Consider the following 27,619-nt stretch of genomic DNA (forward strand, 5'->3'; position numbering starts at 1 on the left):
AAGTTGTGCCTGACTCTGAAAACGCTTGGTATGAGGCAGTTTTTACCCCCTCCAGGAGATAAATTTGCATGTCTCCCTCCTCAGAGCTGAAGGGGGAGGGTGCAAAGAAAAGCTCGGCAACTGTTAGCTGAAGGGGAAATCTTTTTTCTGGGGCTGTTTGGACTCTGTGCTTACATTAAACATAGGAGAAAATACCCCTTTATCATTAAAATATAAAGTGTTTTACTGCACAGTATCAGCATTTCAAGGCTTTGGGATTATGTTTGCCATTTCTAAAATAATACAAATAGGTTATAAAAATACAATTTATTTTCAACTATGTTCAGAAAAAATAAAAACAAGTATAGGAAAATAATTTTCAAATGCAATCCACTAATGTCTGTTTTCTACAGTAAAAGCCCATTTTCTGCAGCATTTCTTCAGTCTGTGACCCTCATAATTTAATTTTCACTTCATTTTTACAGAGTGACATACAGACACAAGTTCTCCATACCTGCTGTGAAGTTTAGGATCCAGGAATTTGTGACCTAGGACTACTGTTCTTGTATGAAAACCCTGTTTACCAATTACAAAGCATTATCCCTTAAATCCCCAGCACCCTGACTGACCCACATCATATTTTTCTTATTTCACAGCAGTTCATGATGTCTTGTTGTTGTTGGGATTTTTTTCTTCCACATATCTATAAAATTCCTCAGAGTGTTAGATGAGAGTTGAGTGCTCCTCGGGGAAAAAATAAACAATAGCAGTGCCTGTTTCACTAATAAAGCTATTTCGTGGAGTCCATTGTAAAGGCTGCGGAGGCGATGTACTGCGACACAAAAAAGTTGTTCCGTGTTTTGTGCCTGTTCTCTCTAACACTACACGAGTTATGTATATATAAGGCTAATCACACATAGCATCTAAAGTGGCTTCCAGTAACGCACAATGTTTGATTTCCATTGTTTGGATCATAATAGCCATCGCTGCCGTTGGGTATGCGACAGGGAGACATGTGTACCACCCACTGTGAGGGCAAATACTCCAGTGGCTGCATTGTGCAGCAGGAATTCTTATTTGCAAACATTGCAAACAGATTACATCAATGGACCGATATAGAAAGACCCTGAATCACCCCTGAGTGACCAAGGCAGGCAAAAAAAGGAATAAACAACATGTTCCAAGAATCAAAAGGTCAGACAATTACATACAGCCAACAATATTGATTCCCTTCATTTTTCAAACAGAAGAAGTTGTTATGGGTATTTGTTTAATGAATATTCACAAACAATTTGAATTTGTTAAGAGAATATACACATTATCTATTAATTTTCCATAACAAGCCATGTGCATTTTACAATATGTAAAATGACTCATGTAAAATACACTTTTCTAGTGCTCAGCTCCACACAATTACAACCCCCATATATACATACATATATATATATATACACATAGCATATAAATAACTCATCTTCAGTGAGGCTGTGCAATATTAACTCCCAGTCTTATATAGCTGACAGCTTTCAAATACCTGTCAGTAAATGAGTTTAAATATTGCATTTATATTATGTCAGTACATTTATGGTATTTAAGCCTTTTCTTCTTCTTTTTTTGCACCATGTGAGTGAGTGTTGTCTGTTATGCTTGTATAATCACAATGACAAGTCATAAATTTACCATTTTGGTGGACATGAATAGTTGTTTAAAAACACCATACATTAGTCGTATGCAACAGGCACTTGTTAAGTCTCTCACGAGTGGTTTCCCCTCTTTTTTTTGCCAAAGAATGTTGCTAAGTAAAAAGAGAACTCCAAACAAACTTCTCCTCACACTGACCTGAATGTTAAGCAGGGAAATATAAAGCAGCTGACTGCAGGAATATAGCAAATATTCAACAGGTATATCTTTAGAAGACTTAAAGCAGCAATATCAGATTAATAAACACCCTGATACTCCTTTTTTCATAAACACCACAGCCTTAGGTCTCACATAGCACCAAGAGGACCCACGGTAGTCTTATAAAGACTAATAGATACTTGAGAAATGTTAATGCACCCAAAAATAAACTGGAAAAATGGCTCCATATTTCTGTGATATGCCATGAAATGGGAATAGTCTTTATCACTGGGCTTTCCCAGGACATGTCATGTATAACAATAGTATCAAAGAGGTGGAGAGATACAACGCGATACCATAACGGCTAAACAATAACAACGCCCAAAAAAATGATGCACATTTCACCCTCATTTCCCTTCTTGCAAAGATAGATTGCACAAAAATTATTTATCATTGTTACAGAACTCTAAAATGACTGGAATACTTTTGAAGTGCATTGTTTCTGGGGAAACCAAATCATCAGGTAGTTCCCATGAATGACACTAGAAAAGCTGCTTATGTAAATGCTCTGAGTTTGGTGTGTGCATGTTAAAAGGCTACATGGGTACAAGCACACCTGTAAGCATCAGTTACTTTGGACCAAGCCGAAACAGGTGATGTGGAATGTACAGTACACAAAGCATTTAGAGAGAGACCTTCATCCTTCACGTGTAGTTCTACGACACACTTGTGTGGCCTGTACTGTTAACATGGTTTTTATTATTAGCATTTTCTAAAGAAGCTGAAGGAGGGCAAGGGGAGAGCAACACGCTTGTTACAGGAGTTTTATGCTTCTATACTTTATCACTTGCCTCTGTTTCTGAACCTCCAGAGATCATGCAGCTGAATCTAAGCAGTAGCTGGCCTTCTGCAGACTGGCTGATTGTGGTGTGTGTGTCCCCTGATAACATCCAGGGAGACTGGCCTCTAGCCAGCTATGGGCAAACTCAACCCTGTCGTTTGATGTTGAGGGTTGGCTCCAGGCAGACCAAGCATTGTGTCCCAAAACAATGAACCCCAGACCCACTGAACTATAAACATGTCCCTTTGGGGGGCGTTTTCCTCGGTATTCTGTACAGGAGACACCCAAAGTCAGGAAACCTGACCCAGCTTTCCTAAATTTAGTTACTCTAAAGGCTCAAATGCTGCTGACTTGGCATCCAACATTGTCTGCCTTCTTGTCTAATAGGGTAATAATGAGTTTGGAATGTTGACCCAGGATCAAGTCTGAGATTTGGGGCTTATAATTAAGGAAATTTGTTGAAAATCCATTAAAACAAGAATATTTTTTCTCATCAAAAATAAACTTACATTGATTTTATTTGCTGTTACATAAGTGTCAAACAATCTTGGTGTTTTGTTTCAGAATGTGGCCTAGCTAAACACACTCTCTTTTATCCGGATTATAGTCTAAACTATCCACATAACTCAAGCGTTTTTGAGCCCGAGCACCACCACCAGTCAGGGTTTTTGTGGGTTCAAGCTGAGCCAGGCTGCAGTACTCGCTCACCGCCAGCTGGGGTCGTTGGTGGGTCTCCGCAGCGTGTGTGAGAGGCCTTCCGGTTCCTCTTGCAGATCAGCTGACTGGTACTGCTGTCAGGAGCTCACGAACTGTACTGAATGGCAACTATGAACGCTGTCAAGCTATAGAAACACTATAAACACCTTTATTTTCACTAACAACTGTAACGTTTTAATACCCCGGTGAGTGAACAGCTAAAACGATACCAAAAAGTACCTGAGTTGTTACCGTTAATAGCAAAGCTAGCGAAATGGCTAACGATAGCTAATCCCAGCTGGATGCTGCTTGACCTTAACCATGTTTTTGTTTTGCCAGCTACGGTTTATGTAACATATTGCTTTTTTTAATAATTTATTTACGGTATTGTAACGTTAGTTAGTAGTCAGGGAGTGAATATATGGACTGTTGGTGAAAGAGAAACGTCAGCATGTAGTTGTCTTGAATGAATTGAATGAATTGTTGCTAGTATAGCATCACTTGCTTAGTGGGGAACGGTGTCCCTGTAAGCAAACAGTCTTTTACTTGTAATCAGACAGACAGTGTTGTTTAACTAAATGCTGAGGCTAATAATATTAGAGAAAGCACTAGTCTAAGTCTGGATTTCCTTTCCAGCTTTCTCGAGCTGCACCAGTGCTGGAAACATGACAGAGTTTTGGTTGATCTCTGCACCGGGAGATAAGACCTGCCAGCAAACATGGGACAAAATGATGGCAGCCACCACGCGTACCAACAACCTCTCCACCAACCACAAGTTCAACATCCCAGACCTTAAGGTTAGTATGGGTTTATACACTTTTCAGGACAGTGTATACACCCTGTGCTTGCCACACTGTCCTGCTGTTCCCTCCTGTGCTACAGCGCAGAGCTGTTACACTGTAGTAATTCATAATGATTTACCCCATTCATTTCAAAAAGTCATTTAACAATCGTTTAACAATCAAAATCACTCACCTTCTGCATCCACTGTCAAGAATAAACCGATTCTGTGTATCGGAAGCAGTCTGTACACAGATCTGTTGCCTTCATGTTGAAGCAGCGGGTAGAGGAGTGTTTCATCCACAGAGCAGCTCTGCTTTTCTGAATTGGTCACTCTCCGTGCAGAAGGTGAAGTAACCCCGCTGACCTTGGTGCTACGCGGGGTTCTAATGTCCCACTGCTGCTGTTAGCAATGCACGAACGCCTCTGGACAAAGAGGCGCCGTCCAAAGCGCACAGGGGCCCCCTGGATATCACTGTAGGCAGACTGAACCCCAGACGTCCCTGTTTAAACACAACCCTGCTGACACTGCTGAAAAAGACCCAAATCTCAGCACTGATAACTCAAAACATGTTTAATTTTTGTTTTTGTGTCCAAAAACAGGTTGGGACACTGGATGTCTTGGTCGGGCTGTCGGATGAACTGGCCAAATTAGATTCCTTTGTTGAAGGGTATGCAACCTGTTAATTTCTGATTTGAACCTAACATTATTTTTCTCATTAAAAAGTTATTTTCTGTTTATAATGGCTCTTACTATTGACCTATTAATGAGAGTTGAACACAAAACCTGCATTCCCAGTCCTCTGCCACTCTGTAATCTTTCCTCTACTTTGTAACAATGAGGAATTTCACAGGGACCTGAGGCTAGTGGGCTCTGCAGTCTAAACTTGGCAATTTACAGTTGGGTGATACACCCGCAGCTCCTTCTGTAGTCATATTTATAGCAGATGACTTCACTCTCATGAGTATGTTTGACTGTAATCTCTAGTCTTTTGGAAACATTGACATCCAAAGCTCACACACAGCTCTTAGTGCCTGAGCTCTGATATGCTTCCTCTGCTGACTGTGGGAAAGGCCAACCTTGCAACACGGTTTCACTTGTTTGCCTACAGCCTCTCTTTAACCCAGTTCCTTTTTGATGTTTCTGCACGCCATATCTGAAAAAGAAACTGCTAAATTCTTAATTTCTTTCAGTTAAAACGTTAAGTCGATTTTTGACACTTGATATTATAATAACATTGCAAAATAGATGGGTAAAAGTTGAACATTAGTGGCTGATGTACTTTCTTAGGAACTTTTAGCCATCAAATGTGACTTGGCTCTTGGTGTTTCCATGGCTTCATGGCTGCTCTGATGAGCCATGGAACAGTGTGGTTAAAAATCTTGAGGACTGAAAGTCTGCTGTTTTATAAATGACCTTGTCAGGAGATTATCTTTACACGAATATGTGAAACCCTTTGATGTGTGCGTCAGTTTGTGTTAAATCTGGTTGGGGGAAATCAGTTCCTGGGGGTCATGTGATGCTTAGTGCATGCAGTTTGTGTTGAGATGGCATTTTTGCTCTCTCCTGGGTGTTCACAGTGTGGTGAAGAAGGTGGCTCAGTACATGGCTGATGTGTTGGAGGACAGCCGGGACAAAGTGCAGGAGAACCTACTGGCTAATGGAGGTACGCTGATGGTTACAACACTCTCTGTTTGTATTATGTAAAAAAAAAAAGGAAAATATAACTGTATTTTTAATTGGGGTAATGCAAAGAATGGTTAACTGCAGAATAATGATATTAACTTTAGGCTGCCGTGAGATAATAAGCAGGTAATAGTGTTGCTTTTACAGCTTTTGTTTTCTTTCCCTTTAGTTGATCTTGTCACCTACATTACAAGATTTCAATGGGATATGGCAAAATATCCCATAAAACAGTCCCTTAAAAACATCTCTGAAATCATCTCAAAGGTAGGTCTGTCATTTAGGTTAGAAACATAAAAAATAATATCCCTGAACATATCTTGATGCATGCTCTGTCATCCAGGTAAGTAAATCTCCAAAAGTTGATTCTGTTCATCTGGACGTAGCGTTTTGTGGGAGAAACGTTTCGTCACTCATCCAAGTGACTTCTTCAGTGTCAGCTGACTGCAGGTTCCCCCAACCTTATAAACAGTACATTTGCATAATGACTGGAACCAGCCCACTGAAGGAACAATGGGCTGGGAGGTCCTTCTTCAGTCAGCTGAGACCGAAGAAGTCAGTTGGATGAGTGACGAAACGTTTCTCCCACTGAAAACGCTACGTCCAGATGAACAGAATCAACTTTTGGAGATTCCTGAACTTACACTACCAGTCAAAAGTTTGGACACACCTTCTCATTTAATGTTTTTTCTTTATTTTCATGACTATTTACATTGTAGATTCTCACTGAAGGCATCAAACGTATAAATAATAACATATGGAATTATGTAGTAAACAAAAAAGTGTGAAATAACTCAAAATATGTTTTTTTATTTTAGATTCTTCAAAATAGCCACCTTTTGCTTTGATTATTGCTTTGCACACTCTTGGCGTTCTCTCGATGAGCTTCATGAGGTCGTCACCTGAAATCGTTTTCCAACAGTCTTGAAGGAGTTCTCAGAGATGCTGAGCACTTGTTGGCCCTTTTGCCTTCACTCTGCGGTCCATCTCATCCCAAACCATCTTGATTGGGTTTAGGTCAGCTGACTCTGGAGGCCAGGCCATCTGGCGCAGCACTCCATCACTCTCCTTTTTGGTCAAACAGCCCTTGCACCGCCTGGAGATGTGTTTAGGGTCACATATCCCCCAACAGTGTCACCAGCAAAGCACCCCCTGACTATCACACCATTGGTGGGAACCATGCATGTAGAGACCTTTTCTGCATAGTACAAAGGCACGGCAGGTGGAACCAAAGATCTGAAATTTGGACTCATCAGACCCAAAGCACAGATTTCCACTGGTCTAATGTCCATTCCTTGTGTTTCTTGGCTCAAACAAATCCCTTCTGCTTATTGGTTTTCCTCAGTAGTCGTTTCTATTTGGCCATAAAGGCCTGATTCGTCTTCTCTGTACAGTTGATGTAGAGATGTGTCTGCTACTGGACCTCTGGCATTTATCTGGGCTCTAATCTGAGGTGCTGTTAACTTGCGGTTTCTGAGGCTGGTGACTCGGATTAATTTATCCTTAGCAGCAGAGGTGACTCTTGGTCTTCCTTTGGTCTTCATATGAGCCAGTTATATCGTGCTTCTTGATGGTTTTGGCAACTGCACTTGGGGACACATTCAAAGTTTTTGCAATTTTCCAGACTGACTGACTTTCAGTTCTTAAAGTAATGATGGACTGTCATTTCTCTTTACTTAGCTGATTGGTTCTTGGCATAATATGAATTCCAGCAGTTGCCAAATAGGGCTGTCAGCTGTGTACCAACCTGACCTCTGCACAACACAAGTGTGTCACCCAATCCCATTAAGAAGACAAGAAATTCCACAAATTGACCCTGACAAGGCACAACTGTGATGTGAAAACTATTTCAGGTGACCACATCATGAAGCTCACTGAGAGGCCAAGGGTTTGCAGCGCTGTCATCAAAGCACAGAGTGGCTGCTTTGAGGAATCTAAAATATAAAACATATTTAGAGTTATTTATCAATTTTTCTTTGCTACATAATTCCACATATCTTGCTTGCATATATTTGATGTCTTCAGTGAGTATCTAAAATATAAAAAGTAGTAAAAGATAAAGAAAAAAATAGTAAATGAGCAGGTATGTCCAAACTTCTGACTGGTAGTGTATGTATTGTTTTATTTTTTTTTAAATTTTATATACTCATGAGTAGCTGCAAAGTTTAATAATATCTTCTCACTCATTTAATCCAGGTCCCTCACTGCAGTTATTTTATTCTGTGGTCTTTTGTTGTATTTTACTTTGTCTGTCATTAATATTTTTTGCCATGTTTTTTTATTTATTTTTATTTTTTATTATACAGCAAGTAACTCAGATTGACAATGACTTGAAGACCAGAGCATCAGCGTATAATAACCTGAAGGGAAACTTGCAGAACTTAGAAAGGAAGAATGCGTAAGTTACTCACATGGACAAAAGTGCACCTGTAACATTACATGAAGGCTGCAGTGCCGACCTGGAACATCCTTTAGGATGACCGTTCGCTTCCTTTATTTTCCTCTACCTCATTATGCTTTACCTTGACCTTGTCTGTATACTCTGACTCCAAAAAGCTTTTATCAACAGCAGGACCCTCATATGAGTCTGTGTTGTTGTAATGCTATTGTGTGCCAACAGGGGGAGCCTGTTGACCAGGAGCCTGGCTGACATTGTCAAGAAGGATGATTTTGTACTTGATTCAGAGTACCTCATCACTTTGCTGGTTGTCGTACCAAAGTGAGTCAGCCCCAAGTAAACACAGCTATGTCCTGATTGATTTTGTATTGAATGAGAAGGAATATGAGCATTAATGAGTTCTGCGCTGTTTTGTTTGTTCAGGACGGGATACTCTGACTGGCAGAAAGCATATGAAACGCTTGCTGAGATGGTGGTCCCACGGTCTTCACAGTAAGTCATGTCATCCATGAAACAGATATTTTGTTAATGCCCTTATCAAGCATCTATTGTTTAAGTTGCTCTTTGTGACAATTTAATTTATTGTTGTTCATATTTCTGACCACAAGTATTTAGAGACTTAGTATGCGATTAATTTACATTATGAACTTCCTATTATTATATCACTAAAATAGTACCTGACCTTTCTTCTAGTCTGCTATTTGAAGACAGTGACAGTGGGCTGTTCAGTGTCACTCTGTTCAGGAAAGCTATTGATGACTTCAAACACAAAGCTAGAGAGAACAAGTAAGTGAATGGCATTGTGTTATTATAACCACCATTCTTCCCAGTGAATATAAACAGCTCTGTGTATATAAATTATATACGTGTCACATATCTAAGTGATTTTCTTACATATGTAGATGTGTCTTGCATTATGTTCTCACAACTGATCTTCAGACATTTAAATATGTGAAGGATATAAGCTGGTGTCTCTACACATAAAAATCACTTTCTGGTTAAATGAAACTGGTTTTTGTGTCCTCTTCATGATGTTCATAGGTTCACGGTAAGAGACTTTCAGTACAATGAAGAGGAGATGAAGGCAGATAAAGAAGAGATGACACGGCTCTCCACAGATAAGAAGAAGCAGTTTGTAAGTTCTATAGTTTTTTTTCCTCTAATGTCATGTATTTGTTCTATTTTGTGTTTGCTGTGCAAGTAATAGAAAAGTCAAAAGACCCAAATGGTTTGGGATGTTCTAGCCCATGAGGTGCTGTTCACATATATGTAGTACTTATATGGTGAATTATTAGCCTACTGTGCTATTCTGTTTAATTTACTGTCGTCCATGTGGTTAAGAAAAAGGTTTGGATGCTCTGTGTGTGGTAGACTGATAAGATTCTACCAAATATCACACTAATTTGTATTTGTATTGTTTATACTTGTTTTCGCTGGATTGATAAATATTATTGTATGCATATACAATCTTTTTCTTTTTGTTAAGCCTGATAACTGTGTGGATTTCCCCCCACTGTGTTCTGTGGAAGAAAACTTGAGTGTGTGCTTGCATCACAAACAACCAATTAAAGGCTGAAGCAGTTCACAGAAATTCAGTTATTGTGCAGCCAGCAGGGGTCAGAAAGTGCTGAGTGCACACGCACCCAAAGAAAGTTTGTCAGTGGCTACAGAACACACAGCTGTTTAGGAGAGAAAGAGGATCTGTCAGCAGGACTTTTATAAAGCACTTTCATTAAAAAAAAAACAGATATTTTGAAGCACTTACTGTGAATGAATTTAAGATTCATGACTCTGACACATAAAACTGATGGTTACTGTTGTTCATCTCTGTAGGGTCCACTTGTCCGGTGGCTGAAAGTGAACTTTAGTGAAGCCTTCATTGCATGGATTCACATTAAAGCACTACGAGTCTTTGTGGAATCTGTTTTAAGGTAGGCCTCTTGAATAAACATCGCAGTGCCAACAAAACCAACTATTACAAAGAGAAAAATAAAAGCTAAAACCTGACACTGCTTGCCTTGTTTTTTCCCCACTGATGACAGTACTTGTAGTTTAAACATTTTAAGTCTGAAAGTGGAGTTGAACATGTTCTGGTTTGCAGATATGGGTTGCCTGTGAATTTTCAAGCCATGCTCCTGCAGCCAAACAAGAAGACCATGAAGAAGCTGAGGGAGGTGCTCAATGACCTTTACAAACATCTGGACAGCAGTGCAGCAGCTATCATTGATGTGAGTGCTTCAATAATCCTCAACACTGAGTAGGAAGGGAAAGTAGATGCTGCAATCTCTGCATCCATCCTTGTGTCAGGTTATAACAGCTGCTCCCTCTCATGGCAGGAGCTGGTTACTGCAGATGGGATATAGGTTAAGTTGTGCAGCATTGTTTCTGTTTGTGTAATGCATTTATAATGTGACAGTGGAAAAGAAGAAAAAAAAATAAAAAAATTCTTCTTAAATATTTCAAATCTAAAGTTTCATTTGGTTAAACCTCAGAACGGGTAAGTAGCACATTTGGTGTAGCTGTGTCGGTTCCATTCCATGTATTTTTTTTCCAAGCATTTGGATTGTGAGGGCAAATTGGATTTGGTGTAAAGTTTCATTATATGACACACACACACAGATATTGCATTGGCTGCTTACACCCAGATATTGCATTGGCTGCTTACACCCACTAATATCCTACTTCTTGTGTTTTCTCTCCAGTCTGCAATGGACATCCCAGGCCTGAACCTGAGCCAGCAGGAATATTATCCTTACGTCTACTACAAAATCGACTGCAACCTGCTGGATTTCAAAGTTTAACACTTTAACTGATCGTTTGTCTTTCTGAGTGTCTATTAAGTTATGTTTTTTCTTCATCGGTCAAACCTCCGCCTCCTCCCACTCTCTCTCTCCCCTCCCTCGTCAGCTGCTTGAATGACAGAGCTGCATGTTCATTCCTTGTGGTGAAAAGGCTTCAACCACTTTTACAACCAAGTCAAAAAAAAAACCAACAACTTTTGAAATGTTTTTGTTTACAGTTTTTCTTTTAAAGGCACGCTGATAATTAGGTTTTTCTCAACGTGAAATCAATTAAGAAAAATGTACTGGAGAGCTAAACGTATTTACTGTGTCATTCCATGTGTGCTGGTGTGAAGTGATTGCCATTTTCTGTAGCTGTGTTCAGAGATTTGTGTTTACATTTGGGCGATTTCATCATTGTAGCCATGGCCACCACATCTGGTATGTGTTTCTGAGATTCTGCACACGTTGTGAAACACAAATGACTGTATGTTGTCGTCTCATGTTGTGTATTTACTGTAAAACAAAAGAAATCTATATCTGAGTATTGTGTAAGCCATTGATTGAATAAATGTGATGGAGACCACAGCATTTCAAGTGATAGAGACAGAAATTACAGGGATGGTCCAGGGATGGACAGACACACCAGATGACACCGGGATTGCGGTATGGGTTTATACCATGTTTTTGGAATCTCTCCCATTGACTTTATGATTGAGGTTCGAAGAATTCCAAGGAAAGTATCCCCTTCCAATTTCATACATTGGTGGGAATATGGAAGTTGGAATCTGAATTCCATTCTTACTCTACCTGAAAATCTTGTACTGGGACGAGGTCACAATCCTCAGCCAATCACTGATTGTTACAACCCGTCTAGGGGCCAGGTCCTAGCATGAATGAGGCACTTGCTGCCCCCAAGACCCAAACAGCCACAGAAAACAATCGCTTGTCATTACACGCCGTTTATTTACAAAGTAGTGAGGAAAGCAACAAGACATGAGGGGTGAAAGGAAAAGTCGTCTACAAAACTGTATATGAAGTTGCACTCTGTGCCCATTCATCCTGAATACCATATTGTGTGAAAAGCACTGACTGTACGTACAGATGGATGGATGGCACAACTCAACTTCATCACACTGTACAAAATATCAAGCGCAGCCATCATTTTCTTGTAACTGAATCCATAGTCTGCACAGCAGTCGTCACGTAATGGAGCAAATCATACTACTACATACTGGAGTATGATTACAATGAACCCAATAGAATTCTATTTGAACACTTCATCCCATTGTCTTGCTCCTCACCTTAAGCCTCATCCTCTAAACTGAAATTTAAGGCTCTAACATACAAAATCCTGACAAATCGAAATAAACTCCCAAAGTGTCACATAGACTGAATGCAGTCATTGGCATTTTTGATACCTTACCGTCTCTCCTGTGGTTAAACAGGATTACTTCACAAAGAGTCAAATTGGCCAGCTTGGACCGGTTCTTCTTATTGGGATCACTGTTAATTTTGTTTTGGTATTCCTTTTCTGTACTTATCAAGATGCACATGTATGCTTCTCTCTTTTAGAGTCTGTAGAGGATGGGATGAGACACACACATCCCATTTCATCTCATAAAGACCTCTGCTTCTGTCCAGATTCTTAAGAAATTCCTTGTTGTCCAAATCTAACATTTTGCTTTGTGCTCAAAAATAACTGCAATCTTCTTGAGGCTATGCCCCAATTTTAAAGCCAGCGATGGAGTTTTGTAGATGTTTTTGTCTTCATCGAAGCCATCTTAAATGGGGATTCATCATAATCTTCTTTGTTTAAAATAAATAAATAAATAAATTGTTTTTGTTTTCTTTGTTTTCTTTTTTCTTCTGTTATCGTTTTTGAATTTTGTTTCCTTTGGTGTTATTTTCTGTAATTTTGAAGTTAAAATATTATAAATAGACTTTTTTTCCCCTTTTTTTAAAAACGAAACACTCAAAGGGGGAAACCCGATCCAGGCACGGGTCCGCCCCGCTGCAGTTCTTGGCCAAGTGATCCAGTGGGCCCACTCCACAAAGTTCTCCTGTCACCTTGGTAAGAACCGCGCCTGCCCATTTATACAACACTTCTTCTGGTGGCCATCTCTGGCTCGAGACGTCCAGGAGTTTGTGTCTGCTTGTCCCAACTGTGCACAGAAAAAGGTGTCCAACTCCCCGCCAGCTGGTCTCCTCAGACCACTACCTGTTCCCTGGAAGCCCTGGTCACACATCGCACTGGATTTAATAACTGGACTGCCACCATCTTCAGGTAATTCTGTCATTCTCACCACTGTTGATTGCTTCTCAAATGCTGCCCATTTCATTGCTCTGCCCAAGCTGCCCACTGCCTTGGAGACTGCGAAGCTGTTGACCAACCACGTGTTCCGCCTACATGGCATCCCAAAGACATTGTGTGTGACAGGGGTCCACAGTTCTCGTTGCGGGTGTGGAAGGAGTTCTGCTCGGTATTGGGAGCCCAAGTCTTTCCTCCGGATTTCACCCTCATACAAACAGACAGACTGAAAGGACCAATCAGGAGCTGGAGGCGATGCTCCGTGTGTTGTCCTCAAATCAGTCCCAGTGGGGCTCTCAACTGGCGTGGGTGGAGTACGCACACAACTCGATGACATCCTCAGCCACGGGACTATCAACCTCCTCTTCTTTCCATCTCTCACGAGGTTCCTTTCACCCAGCACCATGTCCGTCGCTGCTGGTGTATGTGGAGAGCCACTTGAGCAGCCATCCTCCAGACCAGGGAGCAAAACAAAACAATGGCCGACCGCTACAGGATTGCTGCTCCACCCTTCGCTCCAGCTCAGAAAGCCTGGTTATCCACTGCTAACACGGAGTCAAAGAAGCTGGCTCCTCGCTTCAATGGGCCGTTCTGCATTGACACTGTGATTAATTCTGTGACGGTTGGGTTGAAATTGCCTGCTAAGATTCATAACGTGTTCCATATCTCCCAGCTGAAACCTGTCTGGTCGAGTCCAGCCGTGCCTGGGGCATAATCACACGCATCTGCAGCTGATCAGCCTCATCTTTGGGAGCTACTTATCAGAGTAACTGAGCTCCCATCGACGCTGCACCAAGCACTGCCACTTGTTTAATTAGCTCTTTTTAACCTCTACAGTCTTTTCTTTTTACTTTAGTAAACTCTTAAAATTCAACAGACAGCTGGTGCTTAGAATTTCTGGACAGGCTGGAGTCTTCATGATCAACCTGGGTGGTTCAGACGCTGCTCCTCTTGGTGGATGTTGCATCTTCAAAAAATAAAAATACAATAACTGAGACTTACAATGAAGTATCGTTGCAACTGGTTTACTGAACCTTCTTTTCAGTGCATATACAGAACAGGAGTATCCATTTTCTACTGCCTCCTACAGGACACACTCTTCTTCCACTTCCTTACACATTAATGTAACACAGAACCACTACTGCCTCTCCTGGCATTACCATTGTAACAACACACTCATTCTGTTTCTTTCAGATGAATAACAGGAACTTAGGATGTAGGTATCTATGAATAATAACTATTATGCATACTCATATATTTATATAACCACTAATTTCTTGCGATACCACAGTGGAAATGCGCATTTCTCGTTCCTCCTTGTATAAACACGACTTTTTATGTTAGTTTTAATTCAAAATTCACAGTTAAAAAAATCAATACAGCAGGGTTTGCTGATTCAGGAAACAGTGAACATTCAACAAACAGAAATATAAAAAATTTTAAACAACAAAATTGTCTATCAGCTAGGACTGAAATATACAACAAATCCAAAAAGTAAAAAGATAAAACTCTAGGAACAAACTAAAGGACAAGGCCACTTTTATATATTAATACTGTCCCAAAGCTTTGTGGAGCAGGCATGACTGGACGGAAATCTAAAAAACACCCCACAGCTTTATCGCTTGATAGAAAAAATATAAAACTAAACAAGGAGAAACTCAACATTACACACACAGAGGAAACCACAGCCAAAAGGGTGATCAGGACAACAGGCAGGGGGGAAGAGAGGGCTTAAATATATAAGGAATAAGAGGGAGAACAAGAAACAGGAGGGAATAACAGCTGGGGCTAATTAGACACAACAAGACAGAGGAAGCAAAACTAAACACACTGAAAATGGAACACAACACTGTCACAATAAAACAGGAAACACTGAAACGTAGACTGACACACCAGCTTGATGTTACAGGCCCCACTATGGTGGGCGCATAGCCAAATTACGATCCTGTAAAACATGAGAGAAAGTGAACACAGGAGACATGCTGCTGTTCCCCAGGTCAATCTTGCGAGAATGGAAAGCTTATGGCAGCTATGCACCCGACTCAGTGCCCAAAGCACGCTGCTGCCCCCTACTGTCCAAAGTGTTATACACTCTCCTGGCAACAGGGAACTACATGACATTGTGGATTTAAATTACACCAATAAACCAGCAAAATAAAACATGCATAATAATCTCCATATATCACGGCACTTAATTCACAATTGTGACCACATATCTGTGTGGATCACATTGACACAGGGGCGGAAGATAGGCAGACGAGAGAGGGAGCAAACCTCAACAATAACATAATACGTAATACACACCAAAGTACAAGAAACTCAAAACACCCAGTCAAATGACCCAGAACCATGACAAATAAAGACCAAAGAAGAATACAAGATAGCTGACAGAAAGAGGAAAAGAGACCAAGACTGCAAAACAGGATGCTGATAGTAGGACCCTGCTGCTATGAAAAGATAAAGATGTTCTAATTCTGGATTTTAGATTTCTTTTGCTTGTACAGAAATTACCCGTCTCCCTCTCCCCGTCTCTTTCTCTTGCTTTATAGGCAGTCATATTAACCAGTCAGTTTGATCAGACATTATGATGCTACTAAGCTTAAATTAGCAGTTGCTTTTCTTTCCTTTTCTTTTGGTTCATAATAATAATAATAATAATAATAATAATAATAATAATGGATTGGATTTATATAGTGCTTTTCAAGGCACCCAAAGAGCTTTCATGACCAATGCCTTTCTCCCAGTTATATGTCTTCACCTGTACTGTACAGTTGTAAATACATTTAGAAATAAATGCATAACACATCTAACCCTGAATAATAATTTATCATTATGAAATACCCAATGACAGAACACTGAGCACATGCATTGTTAATATAGTCGTAACCTGTAGGGAGAGGTGTTTTACATAACAAACACAGCAATATTACAGTAGTCATAAACAAAGCTGCACACTGCGGCAGCATTTAATAGATTTAATTTAGCAAACCTTACGGCAGACATGAAGGCTACAAATCATTCAGGGTGCTTTCTTAATCTCTTATTCTCCATTATGTGCTAACTAGACAGGCAGTAATGAAATCATCTGTTATTCATGAAGCATAAATATCTTTGGTAAGAAGTACATAAGTGCACAAGGGTGTAAAAAAAAGAGAGTGCTGATAACGTGAAATAAGGTATTGATATTAAACCTTGTGAGTATGACAGTGTCAACAAGTATGTCAGGTGTGCTGTGAATGCAGGGGTGCTCTTGTTCTGGATGTTAGACGCTCCCAATATGTGTTTGTGGTGGGAGTCAAAGAGGAGGTACTGGTCCTTGTGTGTGGGCTTCCGGTAACTTCAATGTTGAGGTTTCGATTCCCTTCAACAGTCCAGCAATGGCAAACAGTTATCCTTTATGTCTTCCCTGGTGAATTTTATGTTTTTATCCCCAGTGTTGATATGAGCAGTGAAGGATTCTACTTTATATTTTGCATGGTTGGATCTTAACAAGGTTACAAGTAGAGCTTCAACATTCAACAAGAAGAAATGGGAGTTAACAGAACATTATTTTGAGCACGGGGCTGCAGCCTGTTTCATTTCAAGCACTGTTTTCAATAAACTGCATGCTCAAAATAATGTTCTGTCTCACTCCCATTTCTTCTTGTTGCATGTTGAAGCTCAACCTGTAACCTTGTGAAGGTCCAACCATGCAAAATATGATTTTTTGCCCTTTTTCAGGTGGTCTTAAACTTTTGATAGGGACTGTGCTTTCATTAACAACAGCAGCCATCTGCTCTGCATACAATTTTAAAACAATTAAAATAAAAAGATTTAAAGTTTTCAAAAAAAATGACAAGATAAAAACATCAAAACAGAAAAACAGTGATAGATGATGCATCTGTTGATGAACTGTGATTTATTATATACTTTTGTTTTTGGTAGCAATCAGTCAGACCTAGTAAAACTTTTCTTTTCTTTTCTTTGTTTTCTTTTCTTTTCTTTTCTTGATTTGAGAAAACATCTAGTTTTCCACTCAGTGAAATAGAGTTACCCGTCCACTGCACAATCAATAAAATTCATCTTCTCACCCAGCATCAGGCAGCCACCATTACCGTGTATGGCACTGGCCACAAATAATTTCATATTGTAATCCTTATTTCTTTATTGAACTGAAAACCTACTTTTATGGTTCCGTCAACAGAATGAAACAAAACTGACAACGGTACAGGTGCTTCTCCAAAGGCTACAATATTGTAGTCTATACTTCCTCTGCCATACTGTTCAGGTAAAATTTTACCAATTTTTATATTTGACAGTAGTAAAAAAATACTCTGTCATTCTTTTAGGATGAAATTTGGTTACTTTTCTCAACGTGACTCAAACACAGTGACTTAGCAGAGTATCTACACACTATGTTCCCCCCCAGTCCCCAAAAATCCAGGCACCTGCCCATCTTTCAGAGATCATGGGAGAATCTGATACATGATGAATGATGATACATGGTGCACATGAAGAAGAGAGTCAGAGGATGGTTTTAGAGTCGGTGGCTTAACACAAGCACTATCACTGTCACGGTGCTGAGTCTTTGACACAGTGTTTGGAGTTTTGTGTGGATTTATTATTTTTCTTTCCTTTGCGTTAAGATTATTTAACTGTACAAGGCTTGTCCAGTTTAGTTCTTTTGGTCTCTCTGACTTTCAAATAAAACTTAATACTTACCACACACATGAAACAACAAAATAGTTGACCTCAGAGTTTCACAACTTTGCAAAATTCTGACAGAGTCATACTGTTGCAATACAAACTATATACATATCCAAATTTAGTCATCTTCAGCCTGCAGAGAAATTCAACAGTCTTTTTTGTAATGACTTTGTAATGATACAGTGACAACAACAGTCAACCCCCCACCCCTTGCACAGAGTTATATTAACCTGTCAAATCTTTATTAGGTATTTTTCTACAATCAGTCCATCCAAAACCAACAAGGCAACTTTACTTAAGGTACGTAACCTTTGTTATTTTGCTGCAGGATCTGTTAGGCAAAAATGTTAACCACTAAACTCTGCAGATACAGATATATTTTGATTACCCGTCTCCCTCTCCCCATCTCTTTCTCTTGCTTTATAGGCAGTCATATTAACCAGTCAGTTTGATCAGACATTCCTCTGCAGGGAATTCCTCAACAACTATTAAGAAAAAGATACATAATGTTTGTCTGTGAAGGTTCTCAGTCATCCAGGTCATTGTAGTCATTGTAGGAGTTGGAAAGAAAAGCGTCTGGACTTCTTTAAGTTGCTTGAAGACGTTTCACCTCTCATCCGAGAAGGAGAGTCCCAGATTTAAACCCAGTGGGAGTTTCCCCCTATTTCAGGATTGTAAAATCATTGGTTATTTGCTATGGAGGAATTAACCAGCGCTGGATTTTAATTAAATTAAGGTAATTTATTAAAATTAAGGAAATGAGTTAAATTGATTTATTTAAGTGACAGTACTGCTTTTGTCTGAAGTTATGGAGTAATTCATTGTATATTTTGTCATAATTCTAATTTACAACAAAACTCTGGTTAGACAGTGACAGTGTAGAAATTTTTATGCCTTTGCCTAATAGCTGTAAAACCGCTGCTATAGCGTATTAAGGTGCCCTCAAAGCAAACATGAAGCAAAGTTTTAACGCTTGCATATTACAGAATAGGTCAATGTAACGAGTGGGCATGATGTAAAAAGAGGGCAATGTGAGTTTGAATTCAAATATTTCAACGTCTGCAAATAAATTGCATCAAGCTGCATTATAAAAACGGATCAACTGTGGATTTTTAAAAATAAATCCACATAAGCAATCATTCAGGTTGGTTTAAAATTACATCTTTTAAAGCTTTTGAAAAAACCGCTGGCAACCAAATTATGTCTCTTTTCATGCTTGTGTCTACTTGTTTGGAAAATGAAATGCTTTGTTTTTATTTTCAAATGCCTCTCACCGATAACGTTAGTAGTTTAATGAGTCACTAGATCAACAACAAGCATGTCCCAGACGTGGCCATTACTTTATAGTTAACCCTGTATTTATATTTTATTGTTTATCTCTACATATTAAAATTTCTGATAACTTAATTAAAACCAAGTGCTGATATGGTTAGTCTTAAGTTGTGTTGGAACTTCAGCTCTACCAGACATCAAGGAGATATTTCATGGATTAGAATAACTATAAATGACAATGCATTGAAATTGTTTGTTTGTTTGTTTGTTGCATGGCTACTGCAGGTCTCAAGACAATCATGGAGATGACTACTCACTATTTTGATCAGAGAACTACAGCTACTGCTACTCATGGAAATGACTCTGAAAAAACTGATGACTACGACTTGAATGACTTTGCTCAGTTGTTTCAGTTATTTAATGCCATGTCTATCGCTATTTTCTCCCTGGTCTCTGTTCTTGGCGTGCTGGGGAATGGAGTGGTTATCTGGGTGACCGGGTTCAAGATGAACAAAACTGTTAACACAGTTTGGTACCTCAATCTTGCTGTGGCTGACTTTGTCGTCGCAGCACTTCTGCCCTTTGATGTGACTTTCTTAGCTTTAGGGTCTCACTGGCCCTTTGGCAATTTCATGTGCAAGCTGAGCACCACTCTAATCTCTCTGAACATGTTTGTCAGTGTCTACATTCTGCTGGTGATCAGTGTGGACAGATGTGTGTCTGTGGTGTGGCCCGTGTGCGCTCAGAACTACAGAAATGTACGCAAGTCATCCCATGTGAGTCTGTGTGTTTGGATACTGGCTTTGATTCTCAATGCTCCGTACCTTTACTTCATGGACACCGAGCAACATTCTGGAGACAAAATAATCTGCTTTGACACTCTTTTCGACTACAACATACGATTTCAAGCCATTGTCATCACTAACTTCTTCCTAGGATTTGCAGTCCCCTTCACTGTCATTGTCTCTTGTTATGGTGTCATCATCCATCATGTCAGGAGAAACCGCAACCTGGCTAGCCAGTCAAGTCACGCCTTTAAAATTATTGCTGCTATTATCATCTGTTTTTTCGTGTGCTGGGCTCCCTTTCATATTATAGGTCTAATTGAGCTGGTTATCTTCACAGCTGATACTCAGAGTAAAACATTACTCCACATTATTGCTATTGGGATACCTCTCAGCAACAATTTGGCTGTTCTAAATAGTTGCATGAACCCACTACTGTATGTGTTCATCAGACAAGATTTTAAGGATGAAGTCAGAAAATCCATTCTAAAAAGTATGGAGACTGCCTTCCATGAAGAGAAGACACACCAGACAGAGCAAACAGAGCTTTGAATCCTGTGGTATAAGGCAGACAGTGATGTAACAAAACTATTTTACAAAAATACAAAACGGTAAATAATAATTAAAAAAAAGATGTCAAATTGCTTTTGGCTGTAAATATTACTCCAGAGTAAATCTTTATAATGAATATAGCAATTAAACTGTTCTTATTAATCTAATGGAAATGGCTAACTGTACAAATGCTGTGATACATTAGATCGGTGCTGTCTTGTTTTTGGTGTCTCTTTGACTCACAGTGTGGATTTGTGTGTTCTTATATGAAACTAAAAGGATTTGGAAAAAGACGTAAAATCAGCGAACACCAATCATAGTAAGGAGATGTCCGTTTTGAATACTGAGGTGAAATAGTATGAGATAAAGAAACAAAAGTGTAAGCAAAATGTGCAATTACTATGTTGTAAGTATAACTTATTTAGTCTGTATATACATTTTCATAAGATGAATCACCCTGCTGGCACAGTGGCTAGTGGCGCTACCTCACAGTAAGAAGGTCCTGAGTTCAATTCCACCATCAGGCTGGGGTCTTTCTGTGTGGATTTTGCATGTTCTCCCCTTTCTAGGTATTCTGTAAACTATAATGCAGTTAGTGGGGACATGTTAATTGTTGACTCTAACTTGCCTGTCTGTTAGCTCTGTGGCAGACTGGTGACCTGTCCAGGGTGCTCCCTGCCCCAAGACAGCTGGGATAGGCTTCAGCCCCCCCAGACAGAGCCAATCACCCCTTGGTGCTTTTTACCGATATCATATAAAAATTCACATTTTATCCAGCAGTCTAGCATATATCAATTTATAATCATTATGATGCTACTAAGCTTAAATTAGCAGTTGCTTTTCTTTCTTTTTCTTTTGGTTCATGACCAATGTCTTTCTCCCAGTTATATATCTTCACCTGTACTGTACAGTTGTAAATACATTTAGAAATAAATGCATAACACATCTAACCCTGAATAATAATTTATCATTATGAAATACCCAATGACAGAACACTGAGCACATGCATTGTTAATATAGTCGTAACCTGTAGGGAGAGGTGTTTTACATAACAAACACAGAAATATAACAGTAGTCATAAACAAAGCTGCACACTGCGGCAGCATTTAATAGATTTAATTTAGCAAACCTTACGGCAGACATGAAGGCTACAAATCATTCAGGGTGCTTTCTTAATCTCTTATTCTCCATTATGTGCTAACTAGACCGGCAGTAATGAAATCATCTGTTATTCATGAAGCATAAATATCTTTGGTAAGAAGTACATAAGTGCACAAGGGTGTAAAAAAAAGAGAGTGCTGATAACGTGAAATAAGGTATTGATATTAAACCTTGTGAGTATGACAGTGTCAACAAGTATGTCAGGTGTGCTGTGAATGCAGGGGTGCTCTTGTTCTGGATGTTAGACGCTCCCAATATGTGTTTGTGGTGGGAGTCAAAGAGGAGGTACTGGTCCTTGTGTGTGGGCTTCCGGTAACTTCAATGCTGAGGTTTCGATTCCCTTCAACAGTCCAGCAATGGCAAACAGTTATCCTTTATGTCTTCCCTGGTGAACTTTATGTTTTTATCCCCAGTGTTGATATGAGCAGTGAAGGATTCTACTTATATTTTGCATGGTTGGATATTAACAAGGTTACAAGTAGAGCTTCAACATTCAACAAGAAGAAATGGGAGTTAACAGAACATTATTTTGAGCACGGGGCTGCAGCCTGTTTCATTTCAAGCACTGTTTTCAATAAACTGCATGCTCAAAATAATGTTCTGTCTCACTCCCATTTCTTCTTGTTGCATGTTGAAGCTCAACCTGTAACCTTGTGAAGGTCCAACCATGCAAAATATGATTTTTTGCCCTTTTTCAGGTGGTCTTAAAATTTTGATAGGGACTGTGCTTTCATTAACAACAGCAGCCATCTGCTCTGCATACAATTTTAAAACAATTAAAATAAAAAGATTTAAAGTTTTCAAAAAATGAAAAGATAAAAACATCAAAACAGAAAAACAGTGATAGATGATGCATCTGTTGATGAACTGTGATTTATTATATACTTTTGTTTTTGGTAGCAATCAGTCAGACCTAGTAAAACTTTTCTTTTCTTTTCTTTGTTTTCTTTTCTTTTATTGATTTGAGAAAACATCTAGTTTTCCACTCAGTGAAATAGAGTTACCCGTCCACTGCACAATCAATAAAATTCATCTTCTCACCCAGCATCAGGCAGCCACCATTACCGTGTATGGCACTGGCCACAAATAATTTCATATTGTAATCCTTATTTCTTTATTGAACTGAAAACCTACTTTTATGGTTCCGTCAACAGAATGAAACAAAACTGACAACGGTACAGGTGCTTCTCCAAAGGCTACAATATTGTAGTCTATACTTCCTCTGCCATACTGTTCAGGTAAAATTTTACCAATTTTTATATTTGACAGTAGTAAAAAAATACTCTGTCATTCTTTTAGGATGAAATTTGGTTACTTTTCTCAACGTGACTCAAACACAGTGACTTAGCAGAGTATCTACACACTATGTTCCCCCCCAGTCCCCAAAAATCCAGGCACCTGCCCATCTTTCAGAGATCATGGGAGAATCTGATACATGATGAATGATGATACATGGTGCACATGAAGAAGAGAGTCAGAGGATGGTTTTAGAGTCGGTGGCTTAACACAAGCACTATCACTGTCACGGTGCTGAGTCTTTGACACAGTGTTTGGAGTTTTGTGTGGATTTATTATTTTTCTTTCCTTTGCGTTAAGATTATTTAACTGTACAAGGCTTGTCCAGTTTAGTTCTTTTGGTCTCTCTGACTTTCAAATAAAACTTAATACTTACCACACACATGAAACAACAAAATAGTTGACCTCAGAGTTTCACAACTTTGCAAAATTCTGACAGAGTCATACTGTTGCAATACAAACTATATACATATCCAAATTTAGTCATCTTCAGCCTGCAGAGAAATTCAACAGTCTTTTTTGTAATGACTTTGTAATGATACAGTGACAACAACAGTCAACCCCCCACCCCTTGCACAGAGTTATATTAACCTGTCAAATCTTTATTAGGTATTTTTCTACAATCAGTCCATCCAAAACCAACAAGGCAACTTTACTTAAGGTACGTAACCTTTGTTATTTTGCTGCAGGATCTGTTAGGCAAAAATGTTAACCACTAAACTCTGCAGATACAGATATATTTTGATTTAAATAATAAATGACGCTAATCAATTAACATTAAGTAACTTGACTTTGTGAAACTTCTTGCTTGTAATACATTAAAATACTGTAAAATGTTGGAATTAGGTCTTTCTTTAAAGCACTTTGGAATGGATGAAATATTTTTATTGAACAATACCAAAGAGTTGAAAACATAAAAAAAAGCATTTTACGTGATCCGAGCACATATTTATCATGGTCCAGTCAGTGTAAAGGAGCAAAATGACCAAGGTGCAAGTGTTTCATTTAAATATTAAACATCTAGTTGTAATTTATTAATATAAAAATTAAATATAAGTAAAAAATGTATAAAAAATTAAAAATGACTTTTAATTACATTTATGTCGTAGGTCTCAAGACAATGATGGAGTTGACCACAAACTCCCTCAATCAAATCAATTCAACTGCTGTACCTGATGGAAATGGCCATATATTTAAGTATCCCGGGTTGAAGCAATCTCTCAACACCATGTCTATCATTGTTTATTCCCTGATCTTTCTCCTTGGTGTGGTCGGGAATGGAGTGGTTATCTGGGTCACCGGGTTCAAAATGAAGAAAACTGTTAACACAGTTTGGTACCTCCACCTTGCTGTGGCTGACTTCATCTTTGCGGCATATCTGCCTTTGAATGTGACATACAAGATTTTGGGGATGCGCTGGCCGTTTGGTAAGATCATGTGCAGGCTGAACACCATGGTGCTCTTTCTGCACATGTTTGCCAGTGTCTACATTCTGGTGGTGATCAGTGTGGATAGATGTGTCTCTGTAGTGTGGCCTGTGTGGGCTCAGAATCACAGAAATATGCGTAAGGCGTCCTGTGTGAGTCTGTGTGTTTGGATACTGGCTTTCATTCTCAGCGCTCCATGCTTTTTCTTCAGGAACACTGAGAAAGTGTTTGAGAAAGGCAAAATCCTCTGCTTCAACAGCTATGCTATTTCTGATAACTATGAATTACCATCTGTTATTCAGATGCAAAAGTTTCGTCATCAGGCCATGATCATCACCCGTTTCTTCCTGCTTTTTGTTGTTCCCTTCACTGTCATTGTGTCCTGTTACGCTGTCATCATCAAGCATCTCAAAAGAAACCGTGTCCTGGCCAGCAAGTCAAGTCGCCCCCTCAAGATCATTGCTGCCATTATCATCACTTTTTTTCTGTGCTGGGCTCCCTTTCACATCATGAGTCTCATTGAGCTGGTGAAATTCAGAGCTGCTGCTCCAAATGAAACTTTAGTCTATGTCATTGCTGTTGGGAATCCTCTTACTAGAAGTTTGGCATTTTTTACCAGCTGCCTGAATCCACTGCTGTATGTGTTCATGGGACAAGATTTCAAGAAAGAAATCCGCAAATCCATCCTGAATTGGCTTGAGACTGCCTTCCAGGATGTGGAGGCACACTCTCACACTTACTCAAAGACAGAGGACACCAGTCAGAGCAAAGATAATCAGATTTGAATATTGACACGTGAAGCTGTCACCGACATGATACATTATTCATGTTATTTGTGGACTTAAAAAAACACATTCACACATCAAACCTTTTGCATAATCTTACAGTTTAATTTTAATATTAATATATTTAATATTGTTCTTTTCAATTAAAATAAGTTACCGTAGAATAACAACAGTGAATTTATCCAAAACCATAATGTTGAAAATTTACTGGGTAATTTGCATTATGATATGAGATTTGAAAACAAAAAAGATTGTACTTGGACTTAATATTTGATGCTAAATAATAAAAATTATAAAAAAAAATGTATTGTCATTTTAAGGATTATCTCTAGCTATTCAGACCTATTTAGATAAGAATTTGTTGGTTAAATTTCATATCATTTTTTAAATCATCATCATCATTGTTGTTTATTCTAAGTGATATTTGATCATGTTAAATCTGTACTTACACAAATAAAACCTTAAATATTGTAAAACCTGTGTTTTTTTTTTAGGAAAAGCTCAAAGTTCATTCCCAAAAGGTTGATTCTGTTCATCTGTAAGTCGTGTTTTTTGTGGGAGAAGCGTTTCGTCACTCATCCAAGTGACTTCTCAACTTACTGCAGGCTTTTCCAACCTCATAAAGAGTAAATTGACACAATAACTGAAACTAGCCCACTGAATGAACATTGGGCTGTGAAGTCAGCTGCTTGATCAAAAATATGCACATAGCAGCACTGACAAATCCAAATATCTATAAAACAAAATGCACATTTCTTTGTTTCCATTAACACACATTTGGGAATTTTTCCAATTATGGCCTTCAGAATCAGTTCGCTTTCACACTCACCGGTGATCTTGAGACAGCGCGAGAAGGCCTGCAGTATACTGCAGGCCTTCTCGCGCTGTCAAAATTGGTCATTGTAGCAGTTTGAGAAAATATCCTATAGGATATTTTCTCAAACTGCTACAATGACCAATTTTCAAACAAAAATAAAACAACATTAAGAAGTAAAAAAATATGTTTACAGCATTTTATAGATGAGAATCTAAATTTACTTCATTACAGATTGACAAATTTGCATTTATTAAAAGAAAACCTAATAATATTTCCATTAAAATATTAAAATGTAAAATAATCATCAATCTTGCACAAAATCCCAAAAATCTATTTATGCAATTCCAGTTGCCTTTTTCACTTCTAACACAAACTTCAGAGGGCGCTGCTGTTCACTAAGCGGAGAGAGCATCAACAAATACAGTCCTGATCAGAAGTTTCAGTTCAAGCGCTGTTTTTTTGTGAGCATTGCATGCTCACAAAAATGTTTCTCTTTGGATGTTGAAGCTCTACTCAGAACCTTTTTAAGATACAATCGTGCAAAATATGATTTTTTTGCCATTTTTCAAGTGGTCTTAACTTTTGATCTGGACTGTATCGATGGGATCTTAACAGTTGTGGATTTTGCTTAGAAAAACTACAAATGACAGTTTAAATATTGAAAATAGTTTGAGCCACTCTTTTAGACAGTTTTCTAGTCGAGGTTTGAGTTGTGACTTCTACAAAATGGACACTTTCATAGATGCTGTTATGCCAAAATCTTCATGTGTGTACATGCACAGACCACATGTGCATAATGTTGTGCACATAAACTCACCGATGTATATGACAACTTTGTGGCATTAAATTTGTATTGTAATTTTAAAAAATGTAATACATACATTTAATAAAGTTTTAATAGACACCTTTCAAAACACTCAAGTACTCCTTATAAGCAAATCAAATAATAAATTCAAAGTCTGGATATTAACAGCTGGAAGACACAAAAACTCAGAGAACACAAAAGGCAAGAAGTAAGAAAGAGGAAAATATCCACAGGCAAATCCAGTGAACTGCACCTCAACAGTGTTTGTGGTCTTATAAACTCTTCTGGGATTTTTAGTTTGCATACTTGGATGATTCAAATGAATGATTCATATATTATGCTAAATATATACAGATCTTTCTATTAAAGTCCCCCTCTACAGCCTGTTGTTTCTTAGATTCAGCAATGAAACTGAGGCTACGTCCACACGTACGTGCGATCGTGGCTCAAGAGTTGGGAGGTCGCCTTGTAATCGGAAGGTTGCTGGTTCGAGCCCCGGCTTGGACAGTCTCGGTCGTTGTGTCCTTGGGCAAGACACTTCACCCGTTGCCTACTGGTGGTGGTCAGAAGGCCCGGTGGTGCCAGTGTCCGGCAGCCTCACCTCTGTCAGTGCGCCCCATGGTGGCTGTGGCTACAATGTAGCTTGCCATCACCAGTGTGTGAATGTGTGTGAGAATGGGTGGATGACTGGATATATAAAGCGCTTTGGGGTCCTTAGGGACTAG

At 38.9% G+C, this 27,619-nt stretch overlaps 3 protein-coding genes and 1 long non-coding RNA gene across 5 annotated transcripts; 3 read left to right on the forward strand and 1 right to left on the reverse strand.

Annotated features, from left to right (window-relative positions):
* The first annotated feature begins 3,399 nt into the window (after positions 1–3,399).
* On the forward strand, positions 3,400–11,588 carry LOC120722158 (V-type proton ATPase subunit C 1-A-like). Its single transcript, XM_040013008.1, has 13 exons — positions 3,400–3,561; positions 3,992–4,152; positions 4,739–4,806; positions 5,717–5,802; positions 5,992–6,086; positions 8,126–8,217; positions 8,440–8,538; positions 8,641–8,709; positions 8,911–9,003; positions 9,259–9,352; positions 10,051–10,148; positions 10,319–10,445; positions 10,920–11,588. Exons 2-13 carry the CDS (start codon positions 4,021–4,023, stop codon positions 11,016–11,018), a joined length of 1,152 nt encoding a protein of 383 aa, XP_039868942.1. The 5' UTR covers positions 3,400–3,561; positions 3,992–4,020; the 3' UTR covers positions 11,019–11,588.
* Positions 6,271–26,077, reverse strand: LOC120722161. Its single transcript, XR_005693364.1, has 3 exons — positions 25,911–26,077; positions 14,030–14,033; positions 6,271–6,453 (listed from the first exon to the last, which is right to left on the reverse strand). It is a non-coding gene; the product is annotated as an uncharacterized LOC120722161 (long non-coding RNA).
* LOC120722160 (chemokine-like receptor 1) lies at positions 17,228–22,464 on the forward strand. 2 transcript variants are annotated; one of them, XM_040013010.1, is made up of 3 exons: positions 17,228–18,294; positions 18,421–18,730; positions 19,552–22,464. In XM_040013010.1, exon 3 carries the CDS (start codon positions 19,566–19,568, stop codon positions 20,601–20,603), a length of 1,038 nt encoding a protein of 345 aa, XP_039868944.1. In that variant the 5' UTR covers positions 17,228–18,294; positions 18,421–18,730; positions 19,552–19,565; the 3' UTR covers positions 20,604–22,464. The 2 variants fall into 2 exon arrangements, with proteins under 2 accessions (XP_039868944.1, XP_039868945.1); XM_040013011.1 differs by lacking the exon at positions 18,421–18,730.
* LOC120722159 (chemokine-like receptor 1) lies at positions 24,168–25,635 on the forward strand. Its single transcript, XM_040013009.1, has one exon. It carries the CDS (start codon positions 24,181–24,183, stop codon positions 25,270–25,272), a length of 1,092 nt encoding a protein of 363 aa, XP_039868943.1. The 5' UTR covers positions 24,168–24,180; the 3' UTR covers positions 25,273–25,635.
* Positions 26,078–27,619: the final 1,542 nt, after the last annotated feature.

The sequence above is a fragment of the Simochromis diagramma genome, unplaced genomic scaffold (assembly GCF_900408965.1).
Source record: "Simochromis diagramma unplaced genomic scaffold, fSimDia1.1 OVJJ01000618.1, whole genome shotgun sequence".
In the NCBI taxonomy this organism is placed as follows: domain Eukaryota; kingdom Metazoa; phylum Chordata; class Actinopteri; order Cichliformes; family Cichlidae; genus Simochromis; species Simochromis diagramma.